We start from the raw sequence: 15,973 nt of genomic DNA, 5'->3' as shown, positions 1-15,973 counted from the left end.
ACTCTGCTCCTATCCTGAAAGTTTTGGGGTGATTTGTCAAGCTGGGCCGAGAAAAAAGGTGGGTCCCAAAACGTGTTTTCCCCATGCATTTTTCCATAGGGACATTTAGCTGCGGCTACAGCCCGAACTGCTGAACGGAATTACACCAAATTTGGCAAAAAGGTAGAGTTTGGTTCACAGTTCACGCTTTTTGTTAACCACATCGCTGCTGATGGAATTCCCCTCCTGTGCTGGAACTCTTTGAATTCCATTGTTTCATGACGAGCTCAGCTCGTCATAAGCACACGTCCAGTGTACTGCATGACGAGCTGAGCTCGTCATGAGCAGGGAAGGGGTTAAATGGTGGTAATCCGTGCAGTAGTTCCCATGAAAATCAAAAGTAAAATCATAGAAATATCTATGGCCACGTAGGGTACTCGTATCCTACGAGGATCATGTACGTACCATTACGAGCCCGAGCTGCATGCTAATTGGCTGTCAACTGTCTGTCAACACTCCAAACCACGAAGTGTTGGCAGCCATCTTGTGTCTTGGTAGAACCGAGGCACAAGAAAACTGAAAAACAAGTGTGCAAAAGACTCAAAGGGGGCAGGGTAGAAACACCCTGACCCCCTAGGCCTGCTCAGGTGGTCCCACAAGTACTCCCAAGGTCAAAAAATATATATTTTTTTTTAAATCGCGGGATACGCACAGGTTGCTAATTAGCCCCCGGTGGGGCCAAATCCAGGGGGCTTTGTAAAAATAAAGTGTGGGGGGCCCAGTCCCCCCCACACTGCCCCGGGGACCGCCACCCCCGGGGTTTAAAAGTATAATGATGGGGGCCTCTAAGGCCCCCCGAGCCCTTGGGACCACCACCCCCCGGGGACCGCTACCCACCGGGGCTCCACTAACTTGAAATTGCGGGGGGCACACTGCCCCCCCTCAGCCCCGGGAGCCGCCACTCCCCCAGGGCTTAAAAGTATAATGATGGGGGCCTCTAAGGCCCCCCGAGCCCTTGGGACCGCCACCCCCCGGGGCTCTATTATGTGCGCAGGGTGCTAATTAGCCCCCGTGGGGCCAAATCCAGGGGTCGTTGTAAAAATAAAGTGTGGGGGGGCCCCGGGGGGGGCCCCGGGGACCGCCACCCCCTGGTGCTTAAAAGTATAATTATGGGGGCCTCTAAGGCCCCCCAAGCCCCGGGGACCGCCACCCACCGGGGCTCTACTAAATTGAAATTGCAGGGGGGGCACACTGCCCCCCCGCAGCCCCAGGGACCGACACCCCAAGCTTGTTTTTTTTATAACCTGTGGGGGAGGGCTTGAACCCCCCCACCACATGCCCCAGGGACCGCCATCTCTCCGGGGCTCTAAAAATGTAAATTGAGGGGTCCGTAAAGGACCCCCCAGCCCTGGGGACCACCACCCTCCGGGGCTTTAAAAAAAGGTGGGAGAGGGACCACGCGGCCCCCCTCCTGGAGCCCTCAAAGGGCCCTGGGGACCACCACCCAGGGCCGGCTCCTGCAGTGTCCCGGGGTGCCCACCCCTGGGACACTGTAGTTTGCAATGGGAGGGAGGGAGCCTTGTGGCTCCCATCCTGCCATAGCAAACTGCTTTGCTTCATTGAAGCGAGAGCAGGGAAACCTGCTCTCGCTTCAATGAAGCAAAGGTGATTGCTTTTCCACATGGGGAGCAGCATGTTAGCTGCTCCCCATGTGGAAAAGCAATACCGGCTCCTGCACGACGCAGGGAGCCGGCTGGGACTGTGGGGGGATTGGGGACCCCCCACGGTCCCCAATGGAGAGGGCCAGCCCCGGGGATGGGGTCCCTGGGGCTACAAGTGGCCCGGGAGGGGTGGCCACGCGGCCCCCTCCCCAAAAAATAAATAAATAAATAAAGGCCGGCCTCGGGGGATGGGGTCCCCGGGGCCATAAATGGCCTATGGAGAGGCGCAAGGCAGCCCCCCTCCTATAAAAATAAATTTTTTTAAACGCCCGTGACCTGGGGGATGGGGTTCCCGGGGCTGATAATGGCCTCTGGAGGGGGGCCACGCGGCCCCCTTCCTTAATTTCTTAATAAAAAAATGAATTAGGGGCAGGCCCTGGGGGATGGGGTCCCCAGGGACCAAAAAATTGAAAAAGTAGGGGGGCTACAAAGCCCCCCTTCTTAACATTTTTTTTTTTTTAAAAACAGGCATCGCGCCGGAGGCCACGCCTCCTCATTGCATCACTTTGCAAATGCCCCCCCTGGCGCGTTTGCGAGGGGGAAAGAATTCCCCTTGAATACTGGGGGTCCCGGGGGGCCAACTAGCCCACCAGGAACCTCCAGTATGTGCCAGGGGGCTGCATTGCAGAGTGGTGTTCTGAGGCCACGCCCCTTTATACACCTCTGTGCAACGCAGCTCTGTGCGCTTACTGGATGTACCTAGTGGGCTAGTTGGACCCTAGAGACCCTCAAGATTGAAGGGGAATTATTTCCCCACTGATCCTGAAAAGTAATTTTAACCGTACTTAAGAGTAACTTGAATTTCCTTCCATAGGATATCATTGCCTGTTTTTTGCTGAAAAAGTTTCTAAGTGTTGATTTTTGAAACTTACAAATATTCGTCTAAAATCAGCCGAACTACAAGTTCCGATTTACTCACCTGTTATCAGCAGAGACCTCAGTGCTGCATCTTTGAGCCCAGTACTGATCCTGCAAAGTAATTTTAACCGTACTTACCAGTAACTTGAATTTCCTTCCATAGGATATCATTGCCTGCTTTTTGCTGAAAATGATTCTGTGTTGATTTTTGAAACTTACAAATATTCCTCTAAAATCAGCCGAACTACGAATTCCGATTTACTCACCTGTAATCAGGAAAGACCTCAGTGCTGCATCTTTGAGCCCGGTACTGATCCTGAAAAGTAATTCTAACCATACTTACCAGTAACTTCAATTTCCTTCCATAGGCTAACATTGACTGGTTTCACTTGGAAATTCTTCTAAGTGTGGAGTTTTGGAACTTTAAAATATTCCTATAAAATCAGCCGAACTACGAATTTCGATTCACTCATCTGTTATCAGGAGAGACCTCAGTGCTGCATCTTTCAGCCCATTACTGATTCTGAAAAGTAATTCTAACCATACTTACAGTAACTTGAATTTCCTTCCATAGGCTAACATTGACTGGTTTCACTTGTAAATTCTTTGAAGTGTGGAGTTTTGGAACTTTAAAATATTCCTCTAAAATCAGCCGAACTACGAATTCCGATTTACTCACCTGTTATCAGGAGAGACCTCAGTGCTGCATCTTTCAGCCCAGTACTGAATCTGAAAAGTAATTTTAACTGTACTTACCAGTAACTTGAATTTCCTTCCATAGAATATCATTGCCTGCTATATAAAATATATATAAATTAAAAAATATATAAAATTAAAAAAATGTTATTACAATTTCAATATTTTTAAAAACATTTTTTTTCAATTTATATTAAAAATATGTAATGGAATTTAAAAAATAAAATATCTAAAAATAAATAGTTTAAAACAATGTAGTAAATCAGTATAAAAAATATAACAATTATTAAATGTAAAAATTATCACTTACAAAACCTTTGAAATTCACTTTAAAAACCACAGGTTTCAGCCTCGTTATAGTTAGGAATTAGCATTTAAAAAACCTTAGAAATTCACTGAAAAATCCATAGGTTTCAGCCACGTTATAGTTAGGAATTAGCATTTAAAAAACCTTAGAAATTCACTGAAAAAACCATAGGTTTCACACATGTTATAGTTAGCTGGACATTTCACTCATACAAAACCATTGAAATTCCCCCGTTATAGTTAATTCTTCTAACAATAATTTGCGCGCCCGCAATGCACTGCTGATGTCGTCACATATTACATCACTCATGACATGGTCAGTGACATCACTCATGACATCACTCATGACATCTCAAATGACATCACTGATAACATCATCCTTGTGAAAGAGTGGCAGACCTCCTCTCACCGTAATATAACCTTTGATACACACATTCAAAAATAGAAACTAAAATGTTCAAAGAAATGGAGATACCAATCCCAGTTACAACAACCTATTCAGTAATTCCAACATCTGCATACACATCCGCTCATTCACCATCAGTTCTATATAGTCACTCATACATGTACACATGTACTCACTCATCATATGTACTCATACACCTATACATCCTGTTCCACATCGACACTCATCCATAGAGTTGCTCACACACATACTCACACATGCAAATAAACTATCAAATATCCATTTACTTGCATATATAGCTATACACACACCATTACACTTACTTCTACAGAAACGTACACATACCTACTCTCTTAAACAATTACTTATAGAAACACATACTTATTTATACAGGAACTCTTCCTATCTCTCACTCTCACATATACTCACTTATATACATCAATACTCACATATACTAGCTTAAAACATATGTAGTTACTCATAAAGATACTATTGAGACAGTCATTCACTCACTAACACACCCATACACACACTCATCCACCCATACAGTCCTGCACACATGCTGTCTTCAAAACACATACAGTGAGTCAGTCATTTATGCATCTGTATGCGCTAAGTAATATCCCCCACCAAACCATACAGACACTCATACAGATACTCAAAAAACCAACTAATAACCCATATAGACACTAATGTAGCTACTCATCAGCCCATGCAGCTACTTATACACAAAGAGAGACACTGGTACAGATATTTACATATTTAAACATTACTCGCTAATACATGTATTCACTAAGATACACTTAATAAGTCAGTTATACAATCAATTTTACAAAAAAACATCCATTTCGACACTTATTAACCCATTTATTCTTCCATCGACTTTTAGATATACATATATTTAAAAAATTATTTTTCAGAAAGACACACATTCACTGGATGATGTCATCAGTGATGTCATTTGAGATGTCATGAGTGATGTCACTGACCATGTCATGAGTGATGTAATATGTGACGTAATCAGCAGTGCATTGTGGGCGCACGAGTTATAGAGAGCTGAACTAACTATAATGGGGGAATTTCATGGATTTGTATGAGTGAAATGTCCAGCTAACTATCACATGTGTGAAACCTATGGTTTTTTCAGTGAATAGATAGATAGATAGATAGATAGATAGATAGATAGATAGATAGATAGATAGATAGATAGATAGATAGATAGATAGATAGATAGATAGATAGATAGATAGATGGACGGACGGACGGACGGACGGACGGACGGACGGACGGACGGACGGACGGACGGACGGACGGACGGACGGACAGACAGACAGACAGACAGACAGACAGACAGACAGACAGACAGACAGACAGACAGACAGACAGACAGACAGACAGACAGACAGACAGACAGACAGACAGACAGACAGACAGACAGACAGACAGACAGACAGACAGATAGACAGACAGATAGATAGATAGATAGATAGATAGATAGATAGATAGATAGATAGATAGATAGATAGATAGATAGATAGATAGATAGATAGATAGATAGATAGATAGATAGATAGATAGATAGATAGATAGATAGACAGACAGACAGACTGACTGGCGGACAGGAAGACAGACTGGTGAACAGGTAGACAGACTGGTGGACAGGTAGACAGACAGACAATCGGACGGATGGACGGTGGGTCGGATGGATGGATGGATTTACATTTAAGCATGCTTATAGAAGGGGACATTTTTCTATAGTCTCTCTAATGGTTTGGAGCAAACGAGGAAATGTCTCCAATGGAGCTAGCCAAATTAAGTACACTTTCGTTCAACTGTTTGTTCTACTTTTTCAGAGACAGTGTCTGATGATTGTTTCCATTGGAAATGGTACTTTTGATCATCCCCCATCTATTGACACACCCTTAACATTCTGCAGCACATTGGAAAAGTTAACATGACTAGGCTGAAATAATGTTTTGGAGTGTTTGGTGCAGTTTAGTCAAGGGGACCACATCTATTAGTGAGCCTAAATTGCCATAATTTTTGTTTAGTACTAATTAATTGGCCAACATTATTTAAAAAATCTTAAAAATAAACCTTCACAAACAGGGCCATATGGGTTACAACCTAAACCCCTTTGAAATTCTCCAATTGTGAGTTTCGCAACCAAAAATGTATATCTTATGGCCTCATACATGATGCCACAAATAACATTGTTATTAATGACTTCATTGATGAGATCACATATACACAGCCATTGACATCATCAATTACATCACTACTTTTAATGGATCTTCAAAAGTGAAATACTACATAAAGCAGTAGAGGTCAATGAAAAGTCAGATGCAGATACGCTCAGAAGAAACATATTCCTTTGCATATCGGTTGTAGATGGAAGGCAGCAAGCAGTATCTTGTTCAATGTATAGATCTTTACAGACCGGATACGTATAGAAACAAGAGTGTATCCCTCATGTGAGCAAACAAATGTGCAAAGGAGCAATAGTTTTCGGATTCAATATTATCAAAAATGGTGGGAATAATATTCATGTCATGTAATATATCATGTCTATAGATAATGAAGAGTGCCACAATTACACTCAGTAGAGATACTAGAATATTTAATTGTCCAGCATGCAGGTCACACATATTGCCATTGTTTGCCATCGTCAGAAACGTTTAAGAACCAGAAACCTGCATTTTTTGTGTTAGCATTGTGGACTGTAGCGACCTGCAGGACAATCTAAACAGTCAGTAACATCAATGCATGGGATTGATTAATGCAAGTTGGAATGTATTCCAAAAGCTATCCCCTTGTTCTTTTTTGCAAAAGTTTAAGATCATCAATTTATCATAAACAGCAAGTGTAGGCATCAGCATTTGTTGCCCCCAAACTAGCACACACTTATTCATGGTAAATGAAAGGTATAATGTATGTGTTTTCTATATAAATAATTGCAATCTCTGTATTTCTACAATTTTCAATCAGTGGCTGCAGTTACTTCTTGGAAATGACCATGAACAGAGGAAACAGACAACAGCATGTGCAGTCTCCACTTGCAGACTTCTTGAAAGTAAATATAGCGTTGTCCTTGAAGTATTCATAACTGAAATGGTTGTGATCATTGACTTGCTGCCATTTTAAAAAGGTGATCATGGTCACTGGTTGACCTAAAAATACATATAACAATTACTATATTAAAGCCATTTTGAAACTACAGTCTCACAAATCTAGGTCAATGGTAGGTGGTCTGCGTATCATTAAAACCTGTCAGACAAAAAAGCCTTTAGCTACGGTTCATTCTGGGATATGAAGGGGACAGCGGAGTTGTGGAGTTAGACTGACTTTTCAGCAGCGGCTAGTCCATAAGGGTGAAGGGACAATGCCCCCGCACCTTTTGGACATAAAGAGTGTCTATCAGGTTGGGCAACTGTTAGCCTGACACACACTCTTTATTTTCATGTCAGGCAGCCAGGAGCTAGACATGCGCTAAATGTACAGGCCCCTGGCTCCTTGAGCTGAACTTTGCTGGGCTGAGGGCGTGACCTCCTCAGCTTGGCAAAGGTCCTCGAGGCCCTCCCACTCGTGACGAGGGGGAGTGTCAGTGATAGACGTGTACCTGGGCGCTTCCATTTTAAGCCCTCAAGTGCTCAGGGCAGAGCGTCTATCACTGCTTCTCTTCACAGAGTGGGGTGGGGTCAGCAGTCTCACTGACCCTATCCCACTCTGTGACGAGGTAGAGACTGGTGCCTCACAGCAGTTCTGACCCTCCTGGCACCTCGGAGGCTTCCCTCCCAGACAGCTGCAGCAGATAAGTGTGGAGTTTTCATTGACTTTTTGGTGTGTGTGTGTGTGTGTGTGTGTGTGTGTGTGTGTGTGTGTGTGTATGTATGAATGTATGTGTATTTGTGTGTGAGTGTTGTGAATGGGTGTATGTATGTGTGTCAGCATGTGAATGCATGGGTGGAAGTGAGTGTGCACCTGTGTGTGTTACTCCCACCCGCCCTCTTCTAAGCTGTACTTACCTTCCTCCACTAGTGACTTTTTGCCTCCGACACAAAATCTAAACAATTTAGCACTTAGCATACCACCAGATCCTTAACTTCCACTCACCCCCCCCCCCCATGTTTTATGAATGATCGACAACACAAACAGCAAAAAACAAAGCACCAAATCAGCGAAACAGTACACCACAACTATGGGGTTCAGAATAAAGGTCACAGCAGAGGTAGACATGTTACAGAAAATCTGGCTCCGTTATTCAACCACCCTAGAAACTTTAATGACTGAAATAGCTACACAAACTGACAAAAAGGAAGGAACAACCCTCTAACAAGCATGTGCACGACATGGAAGTCTGCAGAAGTACGAAAAGTGCACAAGAGAACAAAATAACGAAAAAGCATATACAGAAGGAGATCAAATGAGATTGACATTACTTAGCAGATATTGGACCAAAAGCTGTATTATGGTAAACTGCCAAAATCCTTGCAACTTGTGATCTAAATAATTACAAATACTGTGTCAATTAGCATGTCAAAAGACAAAATATACCGATTAATATAACTAGCAAAATATCTATATCTTGAAAAGGGTAATTTTTGCATATTTATCTCATGCCAGTGAAAATAAAAGTTTCTCAATAGCACGTTATTTGAAGCAGGTCTATCGATAAGCATACATTCACACAATTCTATTACTAAAGTGCAAAGATCAAAATGAACGCTGTAGAACCTAACAGATATAATCATTGCTTAATGCCATAAAAGGTCAATGCGTAGGAATGTTATGGTTACAATTTAAAACCTAGACATCTCTAGAAATTCACCAATTGTTATAGGCACAAACATAATTCCTAGAAGCACGGATCACATCGTCATATAAATTGTCATGGAGGATATCACAAAGGCGTCATTGTTGGCATCGCTTATGACATCACTTATAGAATCAGCATTGGCTTCTTCAGTGATGACACTGATTTTTTTTTGTCAAATCTATTTATTGGCATTTTATATATTTCAACATTACATTGGGTGCACCATCATCTTCTAGACAATTCTTCAACTGCGCCTATCAGCCAATTCACTGGCGGTGCGGCATGCCAATAAGGACCTACAAAGTCACTCCAGAATAACATGCAATTGAGTCCTGGGCGTTCAGGCATGTCAGTGATGACACTGATGACACTCAGTTCCCTTGAGCCCCTGAGACATTTTGGTGCCGGTATGAATTTTGGTAGTGCCAGGGCTGGTGCTGAGCACAACCCAGCCTGCTGGGCACGGCCATTGGCTATGCCAAATGGGATTGAAACCAGGCATTGCTCCCATCACCTCTTCCCTCGTTCATCATCTCTTCACCTCAAGCCCACTGGACCAACCTCTGACTATTCCCAATTTTCACTATGTGAACGCTCAGGCGTTAGGCCCTGCTCTCAGCGACATCTTCCAGACTGACATAACTGCTTCCCCAGATCCTGCTGAGATCAACATTTAGTCATGACCAGTAGCTTCTGAGCAGAGGGTCTGACCTTTGGCCAGGTCCATCTCTCAGTACCACTTCCCCCAGAGCCAGACTGGACTCTGGCACAGGCAGTGCACTCAGAGCATCGGCCCTCATATTCTGCTGTACACAGACGTTGGCTCTGCTCTTGCAACATCTATGTATACTTGCAAAGTACCCACATAAAAACAAGAAAGTATTATACAGATATGAAAAAGATCAATATATGTTGCTGCTTCACTGATGTCATCTAAGCTGTCAATAGTGATGTCACATGTGATCATGTCTGGATTGGTCTGTGTTCCTATTTGGAGGTGACAGGACCTTGAAGTTCAGGCTGGACTATACCTTTTAGGGTGGGTCCTAGACTGATTCCCATGTGGCTGGTCCCTGACTGCAGTAGCACAATGAGCAATAAAAGCCATGTTTCTTGTATATACTCATGTAAAGCTTGACCCCAAGCTCTGCTTTCGGATCCCATATGTGTTTCTGTAAATAAATCAGCCTTGGTTATGGTCATATTGTACAGGGGTAAACACAGCATGAAGAGTGACTTAGATATGAACCCATGATTAGTGGGGAACACTTCAAAGCATACCAGGAGTGAGACAGTTGGTTGGAAATTGAAAAACATAGAGTATACAACAATGGGGCTATTGTGTGTGGCTGGTTGTTGGGTCATATGAACAGTTAACAATGTACTGTAACATGGCCCAGGTGTACCCAAACATGGGCAGCATAGCTCACTGTGTCACAGGACTCTTGTTGCACCTCAATGAAGAGACCCAACAACGCAAAAACAAGACTGGTTGCTTCTGTTCCCATACAGAGATGACATGTTCTAGTAACTCAGACTGGACCATCCATTTTGGTCCCGGGCCAATAATGGCTTACATATGATATAGAGTAGAAGTAAGGATTACATGTGATATCTACCTGTAGTGACACAGTAAACGATGTATGGCCTGCACAGTGAGTAATTTCCAGAGATTAATTCAAATATTTCATCACTGACCTTTTTGTTCCTCCCAGTAACAAATCCTAAGTGGGAAAACATTGCAAAATGTGGGTATCACAGCTCGCTGTGCTAAAAGTCTCAAGCTGCTCCTCACTGATAAGGTGCAAGAAAGCTAAAACATGACTTTGGTTTGGGCCTAGCAATACAAAAAACAGTGATGATGGACACAAAGGTCAAAACATCCCTTGGGTTGCTTGTGGTCAAATGCGGAGAAGACATAGCTTAGCAGTTTTAGCTAGACTGTCACTTTTGTTGTGACATCAAAGCTGATTTATGAATGGTTGATACCTGTCTGAAGTAGCACATTGAGCAAAAAAAGGTGACCTGGAAAGTGGCCCAAAGTGTTGCTGAGAATACTTCAAGAATTACGTTCACCAGTCTTATGTTTTTCAAAATGAGACACTTGGGGAACGAGTAATCCCAGTAGTGTCCTTTAGCAGACTATGCCATAGGGTTCACACTGCATCGCAATGATGCAGCCAATCAAGGCCAAAACATATTTGAGGCTGCATGTATTCTCATACAGATGAGACATGTTATGGAAGGCCTAATACTTATTAGCAATATAGTTAACAATTGTATGGCATGACATTGTAAGGAATTGAACAATGAACTGGAAAATGGCCCAGAGAAGTTAAAAATGGTTGAGATTAAATCAAGATTCGCACCGTTAACTTTTTGTGCTTCTCAGTGAGAGTCCAAACAGGGATTTCAATTGGATTCTGTGCCAACGGACTCAAGTCACACCTCACTGATGTGGACCAACAATGCCGTAACTTGTCTGAGGTTGCTCTTGCTTCCACATGGAAGGGGCGTGTCGAAGCAATTCTAGCTGGACTGTCTCTTTTAGGGGGGTCCAAGAATAATGTGTCTATAGTTCGTCCCTGCCTGTGGTGAATTAATAGCCCATAACTGAGAGAATTAAATGCGCTCACACTAATGACCAGAGGCTGAGACTATTAAAGCCATTCCATCCATTATTTTCTTATTTTTTGTTTAGAGTCGTGGATTCCATGGACTGCATTGCCTTAAGATTCAAGCTACAGCTCACAGATTGCTTCTGTTCTCATGTGAGTTGACACTCATGACCAAGCTATTGTTGTGGACTCTCCCTTTTGCAGCGGTCCCAAGGCTGATTTAAATATAATTTGTAATGTGTATTGTATAATTTTTTTAATTCATCGAAATATTCAATAAATTAAACAACGCATGAACCATAAATATGCTAGTAATTTCTCAATTTATAAATAGCCAATATCAAAAAATCATACAAAAGAGTCATAATATTACTAAAAGAATACCCTATCTCTCTTTAATGCATCAAATGTAGTCCATTGTCTCAGAATGCCCATTAGTTACATCACCAATTCATTTGAGTATTTTCTAAGTTATATCCAGATATCATATTAATCTCCCAACAAATGCATTGTTTTGTGTCTGAAAGCAAGCAGTGGGTGCCTCTGTTATAGTATGCAGTGATTGCTTCCTAAAGCAGGACAATGACTTTTTTTTCCGAATGTCGCTCAGCCCTATGCAGATGCAATAACATGTTCCAAGGTTTTATTCTGATAGTTACAGTCTGCAATTAGGAAAGATGGATGTGGACTCCCAGGAGCCTTTGAATTCTTTCAACTGAGTATACAACAGATGGAATCTTAGAAAAGTTTGTTTTATAGATGCCTCTAAATTAGAGTTGATGTATTTCTGTCTGAAAGTATGATTCTATAAGTCACTCTGCATATTTGTAGCATGATACTTTATATAGATCTCTTAAATTAAAGGATTCCTGATGACCTTCCCTGATAACTCGTTTGCAAGTTAATTGATGCATCTTCAAGAGATCCTTAAGCAAGGGTAAATTGCGATCTTTGAAAACAAAATTAATTTGACCAAGAGAAAATGCTGAGCTGGTCATATTGCTGTGTGTGAGTTCTTTATAAATCAAACCTCTCAATGAGGTGGGTTTTGCAGAGTCACAGTCACAGAAATAGCTTATTTTCCGAGCCACGTGAATTGCCTCAAGTGCATGAGGAGTGAATCTTCTTAAATTAAGCAAATGCAAATGACCTGCATTTTGAATGAAGAACAGATTTAAATTATGTAACTTCTTTTCATTTAATGTCAACGACCCATAAGTCAGAAGTGGAACAATGTTTGCCCTAAAGGTCATTTTAGTCAACCTAATCGTACCCCCTTCATATGTTAATGTAAGCTTTATAAATGTGTTTGTAATCAGGACAGACTTTGTTCTTAACATATTTAGATGCTGTCAGGACTAGTGTGCCCAGTGGTGAGTCACCCTTACGTCCTGTACCTTGATTTCGTATAGGACTTCTAAATGCACCAGATTATTGAGGCCTATAACGCTGAAAATGTGTGGGGTTGCGTATATTTGCGAGGCAGCTGGACGTGGGCCCCATACTTCATTATGCCATAGGGCTCAAACTGAAGCTTACTTATAAGACCCAACAAAGTCACAATATTTCCCATGTTCTTTGTGCTCCCAAACAGAACATGAGTGTGGTCTAGCAGTCCAGGCAGGGCTGTCTGTTTTGTTTCTAGGTCAAGACTAATACGCATATGATTTGTTGCTGTCCTAAAGCACAAGGAGAAAAAAACATGGACTAGAATAGGGCGTGGATGACTGGCCGACATTAATTCATGCATCCATATCCATCACTTTTGCTCCTTGGTGAAATGTGATCTCACACATGATGCTGGTGATGTCATCTGTGCCAACTTGTTTGTGAACGGTCCATTGGAGAAGTAATGTCTGTCTAGCTCACTATAACTACCAATTGTAAAAGGTTGTTAGGCATTGGACAGTAACCATAATGTGTATTTGGTCCAGTATTGTCAATATCTCTGTGATTCACTGTCACCAGACCCTTTTAATGGCATTATAGGATCAGATTACACCGGAAAGCATCATACACTTAAGTACACTATGAATTCCGGTCGATTCTGCACAGTACAAATACCTTAACTAACGATGGTATTGCAAAAACGGTTGTAATTATTGAAGTATCTACTTCTCTTTTGAGCGATTTCCCCTTGAAAGCGAACGATGCCTGCATTGGTAGCAGATGAGTAAATATGTGCATAGTCAAAGGCATATATGTTTCGAGCATCTCAAAGGAAAATCGATGTTTCATTAACTGACGTGCTACGTGTAATATATTATTTCCTCCTTTCTTACATATAAATCAGCCTGCATCCCACTATTCTGAAACCATTTTATTTCACGCCCCTACCTGTGAATCCTCGAGAACAAAATGACAGGTGCATTTCCAGCTGTCTCCCCTGAAAGATTTCCTGGGAGTGAAGCTGCCTCGATGCAAACACCCACAAGACGCAACAGAACCACCCAAATTACAGGGTGGTAGGAGCGTGAAAGAAGGTCCCTCTACTTTGAAAGAGGGTGTGCGTGTATGTATGTATGTATATGTGTTGGTGTCAACACTTGCCTATGCGTGTGTGTAGATGCGTCAGTGCGTCTACCTGTCTGAAAAATGGCGGGATTGGACAGTTTGTTTGTACTCACGGCCCTCAGGTTTCCTCCATGTGGAGTGCGTGCGTGTGCGCGCGTTCAATCCAGACTAGCACCATTAGGCTGCCTTTCAAGCTGGATGCGCAGAAATGCTCTTGGGGGCAAACTGGAGGGATATATATATCGGTAAATCGATCTGATCTCCATGACCTGCTCTGTTACCTCTGTGAGTTGCTTTCCCTCGCCTCATTTAAAACAGAGCTAATCAAATAGAGAAGCTGCACGCGACCAGCAGGGGAAGGCGAAGGCGCAGCTTGAGTCATTAGGAGACGACGAGCCGGCGTGCCGTGCAGCGCGAGCGCAAGCACGCCTGTGCACGCGCTGCCCATCTCTGGCTGACGCACTCTCAAGGATGCCTAAAGAGCGAAGGGGCTGGTTGGCAGAAGCCGGGCCGCGTGGCCTTCCTTCTAGCCTCCATTTGAGTAAACGTGAGCCCAGTCCTGGCGCGTGAGACTCTTGCAAAAATCTGCACTTCTCGCTGGCCGGGTGAGCAGAGCCGGCGGTACCACATCAAAGCGAAAGGAAACTTTCAAACAAGCCTGCTCGACTTCCTCGCGCTCCCTCTCTACACATATAAAAGGAAGGAATAAATGACACATACCTGCACCTGAAAGCACAGCAGCAGGAAAGGTAAACATCTGGAGAGGGAGGAAAGGAAGAACAGTTCAGGAGGGTGCGGGGCAGAACGGTTTCACACAAAGATCTTTGAAGATGTTAACATGTGAGCTCTTAAGGATTAGTCTAGGGGCAGCAGAACAAAATGGATCTTTGGGGCAGAGGAGAACTGGCCTCTCCTCGGAAAAGAGAGATTGGGTGGCATTGTTAATTAGTCTAACTGGGCGGCAGGGCTGGGGCAGAGTCAGTCACAGTTGAGCTGGAACATGGCAAATGACTGTCCCATCTGACTGACTCTACGCCTGCCCTGCAGGCCTTTCACACAGCCTGTTCTGAAACATCCCGCTTTTCCTAGAGGCCAGTCCTCCCACTGAGGCAGGTTATATATCACGGTCCTTACAGGCAAGTGCAGGCTGGGAGCAGCGGAGGCATCGCTGGGAGGCGCGGGGCTCCTAGGGCCGCAAGTTGCTCTGACAGGTCCCAGGTCCCGGTCCAGTCCGTGGGCGGTGCGGCGAGAGGGCGGTGCACCCGGCGGGTTTCCAGCGGTGCCGCTTGGCGGTGAGCGGGCGGAAGGAGAAGTTGAGGTGCGGGGTGTGTTCTCTGAGCTGGGCTCCCTCCTGCATCGGCTCTCCTCTTCCCAGCCTAGCTTCCCCTGCCCGAGGAGAAGGCTCTCCGGGGCGTGTTATTGTCTGCACCGTCCGACCATCAGCAAGCACAAGCGAGGGACCCAGCCCCGGCTGGGGGAGGTGGCAGCTCTCCCTGGTGGAGCCTGGACCAGCGGCCGCGGAGGACGAGCGAGCGAGGAGCCGCAGCCTCTCCTCCGGACGGTCCCGTGCACGCCCTTCGCCCTGGTAACCGGAGCAGAGGGTCCCTTGCCCGCTTCTGGGCGGTGGCCGAATCTCCCAGGCCACGGGATGTTGGCAGCGTGTCTTGGGTCTGACAGGTGCGTGCAGGGCAGGCTCGTCCTCGCGGGGCACTGGGAGGCTCTTCGGGGGTCTGACAGGTGCGTGCAGGGCAGGCTCGTCCTCACAAGGCACAGGGAGGGTTCTCGGGGGTCCGTCCGGTACGCGCCGGGCAGGCTTGTCCTCGCGGGACACTCGCAGGTTCTTCAGGACTCTTTAGCAGGGCATGTCCGCCGACGCAGGGTACCCTCGGGTTTCTCAGGGGTGTGCGTGCCCCTTGTCCCGAGAAGTGGTTGCCAGGTGTGTACAGGGCAGGCTGGCTTTAGAGGTACTCCTCAGGTTCTTCGGGTATCTGCGCCCTGTCCTTCGGAATTACTGGCGCTCACGGGATAGTCTCGGGTCCTTTGGGGGTCTGATGATGCA

General features: G+C 44.5%; 1 protein-coding gene across 1 annotated transcript in view; it reads right to left on the bottom strand.

Annotated features, from left to right (window-relative positions):
* Positions 1 to 15,701, bottom strand: part of FGF18 (fibroblast growth factor 18) — an 885,588-nt gene extending 869,887 nt beyond the window's left edge. Inside the window, exons 1-2 of the mRNA XM_086931439.1 lie at positions 15,049 to 15,701; positions 14,635 to 14,671 (exon numbers count right to left, since the gene is read on the bottom strand). Of these exons, the coding sequence (XP_086787565.1) occupies positions 14,635 to 14,671; positions 15,049 to 15,080 (69 nt within the window). The 5' untranslated portion in view covers positions 15,081 to 15,701. The remainder of the gene's footprint in view (positions 1 to 14,634; positions 14,672 to 15,048) is intronic.
* Positions 15,702 to 15,973: the final 272 nt, after the last annotated feature.

The sequence above is a fragment of the Lissotriton vulgaris genome, chromosome 7, assembly GCF_964263255.1.
Source record: "Lissotriton vulgaris chromosome 7, aLisVul1.2, whole genome shotgun sequence".
NCBI lineage: Eukaryota > Metazoa > Chordata > Amphibia > Caudata > Salamandridae > Lissotriton > Lissotriton vulgaris.
This window is presented reverse-complemented; position numbering and strand designations above follow the sequence as displayed.